General features: G+C 36.9%; 1 protein-coding gene across 1 annotated transcript in view; it reads right to left on the reverse strand.

Annotated features, from left to right (window-relative positions):
- The window catches only part of LOC110449034 (fibrocystin-L-like), a 14,979-nt gene extending 6,416 nt beyond the window's left edge, over positions 1 to 8,563 (reverse strand). The window contains exons 1-8 of the mRNA XM_021495607.1: positions 7,969 to 8,563; positions 7,455 to 7,617; positions 6,255 to 6,487; positions 5,584 to 5,829; positions 3,779 to 4,318; positions 3,126 to 3,424; positions 1,298 to 1,669; positions 211 to 579 (exon numbers count right to left, since the gene is read on the reverse strand). Coding sequence (XP_021351282.1) covers positions 211 to 579; positions 1,298 to 1,669; positions 3,126 to 3,424; positions 3,779 to 4,318; positions 5,584 to 5,829; positions 6,255 to 6,487; positions 7,455 to 7,617; positions 7,969 to 8,563 — 2,817 coding nt within the window. The remainder of the gene's footprint in view (positions 1 to 210; positions 580 to 1,297; positions 1,670 to 3,125; positions 3,425 to 3,778; positions 4,319 to 5,583; positions 5,830 to 6,254; positions 6,488 to 7,454; positions 7,618 to 7,968) is intronic.
- Positions 8,564 to 9,135: the final 572 nt, after the last annotated feature.

The raw sequence follows: 9,135 nt of genomic DNA on the forward strand, positions 1-9,135 counted from the left end.
GGTATTTATACATCATCCTGTAGTATGATACACATCAAATATAACTTTGTGTACGTTAACACTTCATTGTAATTACAGCAAGAAAGAAAAGTGTGCTTGGCATGAACAAATCCATGTTAGTCTCATTTCATTTTGAGTGCATCTATTCAAATTGATCAGTTAAATGTAATATGTATTACCTTCCTTAACTGAAACGAGATACAACAGTACATCTGGATTTTGTTGTGCAATAATATTAGCGATCATGGCTCCGAAACTGGCCTCGTTATCCCCTACAATCTGCTGGTAATTTTCCTCAAATGTTACGGTTATATTGGTGACGATCGTTGTGTTGTCGTTGAGTAGGGCAAACTGCTTTTCATTAACTACCTGGACCTGGACATTGTCATTAATACCATACTCTTCTGGGGAAGAAGTTACATGAAATGTCAAAAAGTATAAGCCAATCTGATCGAATGTCAATGAATCAAACACAGCTTCACCAGTGTCGGGATCAAATATCGCATGGAGAGACCCTGACATGTTCCCCGTAGTATCCGACACATTCACGAGACTGACTGTTGCTGTCCAATTATGGCCCTGGAATAAAGTACAAATAACATGTAATCAGGACAAATTAGTCTACATTCCTTATGAATACAGGACGTTGACACAATTGCATACTGATACTTTTTTCGATGGATTTGAATATTTAAATTGCTGTATTATGTATTTGTATACTTTTAATAAAAAAAAACATTTTTAGCTCACCTGCCCGAAGGGCATCTTAATTTTGTATAAACGGTGGGTGTGGCCCCCCTGGGGGCAAAGGAGCGGAGTCCAACAGGGAAAATAGTGGTAAAATCTTTTAAATCCTTCTACTACCATAGGGATTAAGGGATTTAATCCAAATTTAGCTTGGGAGCATCATTGGGCCAAGGGGACTTTATTTTGTATAAACCATGGGTGTGGCTCCCCTTGGGTCAGAGGGTCGGGCCGAATAGGGGAAATAGAGGTAAAACCTTTAAAATCCTTATTTTACCGTAGGGATAATTTTTTTCCCCTAATTTAGCCTGGCTCATCCTTGGGCCAATGGGACTCAATTTTGTATAAACCGTGGGTGTGGCCCCCTGGGGGCAGAGCCTTAGAGGGGAAATAGAGTTAAAACCTTTAAAATCCTTTTTAGGGATTTTATCCAAATTTGGTATGGAGCATCCTTGGGCAAAAGAGACTCAATTTTGTATAAACAGTTAGTGTGGCCCCCTCTGGGGGCAGAAGGACAGGATATATTATGGTTACCAAATCACTGAATATTTACCCTCCATGCTATGTCGCTGATTCGATGTCGTGTGGTGTTGTCTATCAACGTAATCCTCATTTCGGTAGCTTTGTTCATAACTAAGGGTTCTGTAGATATATTATTACTCAAAGCGACCTCTAACTTCGCAACAGAAAAGGTTTCTGATTGAGTAGATAAATGTTTTTCGTTAATTGGGTAAGTCTTATTAAAGTGAAGACAGAAGTCATTCCCGTAATGGGATACGGTAAGGTCGGTGAAATTCGCCCATCCTCCAACCACATCTACGGTTGTAGTACCATGTAGTGTGGCAGATAGGTTAGCGCCGGATATCAGATATGCAGTCATATGCCAAGGGTCGCCAATACTGCCCAACTTTGTCATGGGTTGATCCTGTAACAGAAGATGTGTATACATAAAGCCTGTTTTAATGCAGTAACTTATGATCGTTTATCTTAATGATAATTCCCCATATATAACAGTATCATTACTGACGATAGTAAATCGTTATTTAAAGTCCCTGCAGGTGGGGCGTAAGAAATGTACCTGCTGCCCCATCTGCATGGTCGTAAGGAACTAAATTTGGGATCTTATCTTTTCTCTTTTTTTAAACAACTTCTTTCTAACGTCTCCCTTGACAATGCTTCACTTTTGGCTATTAGTTGAGCGCTCGCCCCTGTGAGGAAGGCTTTGGGTTCTGTCCCCTGGCCGATACATACTAGAGATTGTACAAATTGTAGTTTCTGCTCCTGCTTAACACTCAGCAATTTTTGGAGTGGGACGACTGGTTCGCCCGTTGTCTGTATAATGTGACCGGTGGGGTGTCCTGTTGGGTGTTTTCGGCAGTGTGTTTCAGTGAGGTAGCACTATAATATCGGCATCAGTTCCGCGCTATCACAATGTGACAAACACGAAAATATCGCAGCCTCCCAAAACACACACGCATACACTATACGCATGCATCTTTCACACAGGGGAAACCGTCCTTAAATGACTATAGCTGTTTATAGGACGTTAAACAATGCTAAAATACCGACGCCACTTTTGTTGTGACGGAAGCGCTCGAATTTCCCGGATATTATGGTTATTTCAAGGTTCTATATATAGAATTTGATGTTCACTCGATTTCACGGAAACCGGTGAACATAATGCAATTATGGATTCCATGTGAGGACTTTTCTCTGATTTAGGAACCTGTCAGGTCCGTAAATCAGGGATAGACCGAAACTGTCCACAATTGTTTTATTGTATGACAATTTTACAATGATATTAATCATTTCTCATGTCATAAACACATGGATGGCATGGACTATTTTATAATCACAGATTGAAGAACTTTGAATACAAAATGATATATACAATTTCAGATTCAATTCATGTGATATTTAATTTCAAGTAAATATTGTTTGCACAATCGACATCATCCATGACATAGATGAGAATTTGATGAAAAAGTTAATTTGTAGTTGAATTTAGTAGTGTGATTTGTAACATATTCACGGTCTGTAACACTTTTCTATTTATAGAACGAGGTTAATAACAGATGATTTGATTGTCTGTTAATTAATTGCTGGGAAATTACCTATGCCTATATTTAGTAACGGTCTATAACACTTTTTATGTATAGGTCGAGGTTTGTAACACTTTTCCATTCATAGAACGAGGTCAGTAACAGATTTACAGATTCGTCACATGACATCGTTCCTCCATTCAGGACTGGAAATTAGACCACTCATTTACGATTTTTTGACTGGGTTGTGAAGAGCTCTCAGCCAACCAAATTCTGTTTAAATATCAGCTATATAATAAATTAGTATATATACGCATTTATGAACAGAATGTACGTTACCTGCTCATCATACACTTTCAGACAGGGTTGTGTAGGAAATTGTACAGTTTCGTATGACGCAGACGGCTGTATGGTTATGTTCATACTCTTTGGTATGGTTAGTTTCCCATCGGAGTCTTCTATTATGTATTCCCCGTCTTCACGTACCTCAGGAAGCGGTTCACTCACAGCAATACTGCTTATAGTCACATTGAGTTCCTTACTTAAGTCCTTTCCTCCCTGCACTTCATTGATAAACTTTGATGATATGTTCAACAAGGATTCCGTTGTCAATGTTTCGTTTTCTGTAGCGTTCCCATCTTCAAATAGTAATGTGATAGTTAGCAATAATGTTGACTTTATCTTCACCAGTTTAAAACGTAAATGTACATACTTTAGCGGTATACCAGGTTAAGCGTTTTTCACGCCATACTTATAGCGCCACATTATGATTGTGCTGATCTAGGTTTCAGTGTATTGATTTTTTCTGACAAATTTTGTATTACGGATACATACCGGATCGAATTTTTTTTTATAATTTAAATTTATGAGTTTTAAAATATCATATATTGTATAAATATTTAAACAGATATACAAAAAAGTTAAACAAAACAAAAAAAATATTAAATAATGAAGAAATGATTACAAATCAAGTAAACCCCAATGGTCAATACCTGTTTTTGGGGGATCACTGATTTCAAATTGAATCTCCATATCCTCAGCTACATCTCTTCGTCTTCTTCTTCCAGACTCCCTCACAACATTAACTACCCTGATTTTCTCCGGCGGTACATCGAAAAACAAAGCTAAATTATGTATTAATGCTTCCCCGTAGAACTCCTCTGCTGTCAATGCTGGTATTTGAAATGAGACGATAAACGACGGATTTGTTACTATTTTGACTGGACTGCTGCCTCTAACTAACACATACAAGATATTTGAGTCCCTGTCGAAGAAATTAGTTCCGGTGACATCACTGGAGTCTGTAGCCGGAACGAATTCACCTGGAGATGAAGGCGGATCGACTACATATTTACCATTAACCATTCTAGCGTTCTTTGCTAGAACTAGTTCGTCATTCACATACACATCTCGACGGTTGGATTGAGAGTACCATATACCTAAGGTAACGACCTGGTTATCGTTGGAGTTCAATAGGAAGAATCGCAACGTCTGTGGGCTTGTAGTTGTAAAATGAAGTAGGTAATGCTTCCCTGTTAAACAGACATTTGCCTTTTGATTAAATTATAAACATATTCTACATTCTTGCACAAGTTAAAAGATGGCCTGTAGTATACACTGAAAACAAAATTCACACTATTTACTTTTTGCAATATGATCACTTCATGTAAATATATTCAAAAACCAATCAGCGTCACCGTCTCAAGTATCAGAAACTATAAAGTACAGGATAAGACAGAGTAATGAAGTGATTATCTAAGATAACTAAATTTCTAAGAATAGCAATTCATTGCTACAGCTAAGCTTCAGAAGTGAAGTTTTTCTTTCTCCACAACATGTTATATTTAATAGGCGATAGGACTTTGGTCATAAGCGCAACATCAACAATTGCCGTATATCCTACCCTAATAGTCCCTGCAGGTAGGGCGTAAGATTTGTACCTGCTGCCCCAATTGTATGATCGTAAAAGGCGACTTAATTTGGGATCTTATGTTTTCTTCTTTATAATATCTCCCTTTACAATGCCTCACTTTTGGCCTTTGGTTGAGCGTTCGCCCCTGTGAGGAAGGCTTTGGGTTCTGTCCCCTGGCCGAGACCATACCAGAGTCTGTAAAAATGGTATCATCTTGCACTCAGAGGAGGCCGCCCTTAAATGACCATAGCTGTTGATAGGACGTTAAACAGTACTAAACCCAACCAAATCCTCCCTTAATAATGAAGGGAGAAATACTCATTTTTTTTAAATTTCTTCAGGTTGTACGATTTATTTTAACATTTTGATTACAATATCAAGAGATTGTAGAACCGAACAGTGAAGGTAAATAATATATCATCAGACGGTTTGGTAATACTCTAATGCTTGCAAATAATAGAACATTGTTTCACGTAAAGTAGATAATTAACCTTTGTTATACTTGTCCCGCACCGGTTGGACTAGGTGTATACTGGTAATATTGTACCAAGGCGTATAACAGAAGACATCGTGTTGCTGAATGTTTAAATACTGCATGAATAGCTAGGTAAAAACAATCAGATATTGTGTTGTTCCAAATAAGTATTCCAACCATGCCATATATGGAATTGTACACACAAATGCAGTAGCATGAATATATACACTGTGTAATTATATGACAAATTATTCACTTTGTTGATATGTTGGAGTATTGTTCACTCTCTGGTGAGTATGTTGTGAACAGAAACGCTTTATTACATGTTTCGTTTTCATAGAATCATTGACTCTACGTTTTAATGTATGTACACTTCTACAATACACAATAAATGATGTAACCATACTCACCTGTAGCTACAATAGCCATGAACGTAGAAAGACGTTTACGACAGTTGCCTATCCTACAGGCACTGTGGTCCTGGGGTCCATTTATTAGATCCAGATACCCGTCACCAAGAACGGCGACAGGTGACAGCCGCCGGGTCTCCGTGTCCGCGTCCAGACTCTCTATTATCAGCATTTTGTAGTCGAGGTCGTGACACTCGTACGCTTGCCAAGCCGCTCGGTAAATACACTGATCAGTTCGTATTATTCCTTTAATAAAATTAATTTGTATTACATAACTATAATTTAAAAAATACAATTGTACTTTCTCAATCGGTCTTAGTTGTGACTGAATCAGTAATTACCTAATGACCCTTGGTATTGATTTCATTTTCTTAGAAAGGTTAGGGTTTTGATATTAAAATATAAAAATGATAAATATAAATTATTTAAGAAAATAGCCATTATAATTTCTATTAAGCCAATGTCGTGGTAAATTTCTAAGACATTTACACACAACTTGTCCAAAAATAAATAATTGTCCCAAATGTAGGTGTGCGTGGCTTGGTTACCGAGACTCAATTTTAGTAAATCAGCATAATTGGCGTCGCATTATTAGCTTGCATCAATTGAATGACGAATTTAAGACAAATACATGCGAATCATTGATTCGGACTCAAACTTCGGCATCATACCTTTGTGTGGCGCGATGCTACTAACGTTGATACGTTCTCCTGTTAGGGTGGTCAGCATCTCCAACGGTATCCTGTAGTCCCCCAATCCCCTATTCGGATCACCATTCCATTCCCATTCTGACTGAGATAGGACAGAGCGTATTGTGCCTAAGAACGTGCCATCTTCGTCCCTTATTAACGCTTTCTTTAGTCCATCGCAGTCCATATCAACACAGTCTCTCGGATTTATTTTCCTGATTATAAATGAAATGATGCTCGTTGTAGAATATAATTTACTGTACAAGCTTTTATTGAGTTTTCACATGAAAAACGTACAGTATCAGTTGTGAGGACGATACACTGACCACAATAACTCAACAATCAACTCTAACGTTCACAAAGCAACACTAGTCTTTAGTATTATACCTATAGTAAAAATCCTGTAATCTGAATATATCTTTAATATTAATATTTTATATTTTCATTGCAAGTTCCTATATGAGCATTAATATAAGAAATTGCGTTCCTACGACTATGAACGCAATTGGATCAGCGACATTTTGAAGTTTCTCCTACCGCCTCGAAAAACATTAGATGGCATTACACTGTTCCATGATTCTCGTTTGCACCGACGAAATAAATACTTCAATATCGAAAATATAAGGTTATGTCTGAATTTAGGTAAATAATAAATTAAAATTTCGATAAGGATTGAACGGAATGTTTAAATGTTCATGCCGGTATGAAGTTGAAAATATGCCGTTTAATCCTTATATTTAAATACAGACATTAGTCTAACGGACCCTGCTACGCAAAATATTTTTAATCTATGAGCAAGATATCAGAAACTGCCGTTGTCAGTTGACGTAAAAATACCGTTAAAACGATGGATCTGTACAAAATGTTTCACTTTTTACATAACGTTTTGGGTAGTGTGAACTAACGTACTCGATGTTCAGTCGATGAATAAAGAAGTATCATGTCTAAATTCTTTGCGCATTGATTACATTTAAAAAAAAATAATAATAAAACAATCTTTAAACAGCAAGTACTAGTAAATGAAATTAACAGATTCTGTTCGTCTTTAAGCACATCGCAAGACATATGTCGAATATGAAAATTATACTGGAAGGTCAGCCGGAAAATATCTCCACATTGATCATAATGTCTCGCAAACCTTAACAATTATGATGTAATGATAAAAAATTTGATAAAACTTACTCGATGTTCGGTCGATGAATAAAGAAGGAGCTATCGTTTTCCGAGTCATACTTGGTGATTTCTTTAGTCACAACAGGGTGTTGTCCGTCATCGTTAGCTTTGTTTGTAGTCAACATGACGTCCTTAGTACCGCATACCGTCTTAAAATGGGCAAACGTTACACCTAAAAAGTAAATTGTAATCGTGATTTATTAATATCTATAATTATCAATCCTGTGTACGTTAGTCCAGCACTTGAGTATATTTGAGAATTGAGTTGCTCTACTAAGTACAAAAAAACCGAGCGATGAACAAGTATTTGATTGATTAAAGAGGCAGTACTTGTGGTAATAGTTACGAGAAAAACGAAGTATAAACGCTCCTGTTGAAACAAATATTTAGTGGATGTTGTACAGATTTTCCAATTCAAGTTGTTTTGATTTTTAAAGTTATTTTTATGTAGATTTCCTCGAAATGAAAAGCATTTTAAGTTGCAGCTGGAATAATGGAATTAATGCATTACTTAAGTACTCACCCTCAACGTTCATAATTCCCATGCTTGCAGGGTAGCTCCTTATTCCAGTCAGGTCGTAAAATGGAGCGCTGTTACTTCCTTGCATGAAAGAAGCAAACACCAAACCGACATGACCTCCAGTTATCTGACTACTTATTCCCGTAGATTTAGCCTGGTCGGTGGTGCAGTTATATGATGAGGTCGTTCCGATGATGATGCTGTCCTTTACGGTACATTGTTTCGCCGCATACAAATGAGCAGCAGCACTTGGTCCTATTATTTGGTTGTAAATTCCCAGAGTATTTTCTGCCATTGTATTATTAATCAAAACTACAGACAGTCTGTTGTTGTAATATATTGCAATGTCATAACATTTCCAGATGAAGTAGTTTGATACTTGGTAACAAGAGCCTTGGACGTTATCCACTGGAAAAACGGCCAAGCCTATAGATGAACTGTGGGCTTCATTTCCAGATGGACCGGATGTTAGTCCACATTCTACGCCAGGAACATGAAAAGCTACACCATTAGTACCGCTGACCGAGTTATCTGTTAGTGTCAATTCTTTGGAGCCCATTCCACTTATAGCTCCAAAACGGGAACTGCTGCCACTCATAAGTACGACTAGGTTACGATGAATTGTCGTCCTGAAGGATTGCGTTTCGATCGCTGAAATTTTAATTGTATTTCTATATAAACATGGATCGTAATTACATTGGCATAGATAACAAATATATGATACAGGTTTTCAAATATAAATGAAAAGTTAAGTAGATAGTATTTATATATAATACTAATATGTCGACACACCAAACGTTAAACATTTTTGCATTCGCATTTACCACTTAGGCCATTATGTAAAGAACCCGACACGGCAGTCGCTATCTTCACAGATGTTATAAATTTGTCATGTATTGATGGATACATTTCTGTGTTGGTGGATAAAACAAACTTAACTTATTATACGCTAACAGTTCAATGTACTGTTATACTTAAGTCCATAATGAAGCATCAGTTAGTGTTTATTGTTTCGAAGCCATGAATATTGCCTAGAATAGATTTACCAGGGAATATATGTTCACTAGTTGTTGGCGTTTTAAATTTGCTGTTAGTACTCTCAACTATCTGCTATTTTAAACAATTTTAAAAATGAAAAAAAAAAGTTATTTACCTAGTAGAACAGAGTGA

This window comes from Mizuhopecten yessoensis, unplaced genomic scaffold, assembly GCF_002113885.1.
Source record: "Mizuhopecten yessoensis strain PY_sf001 unplaced genomic scaffold, ASM211388v2 scaffold4431, whole genome shotgun sequence".
Taxonomy (NCBI): Eukaryota; Metazoa; Mollusca; class Bivalvia; order Pectinida; family Pectinidae; genus Mizuhopecten; species Mizuhopecten yessoensis.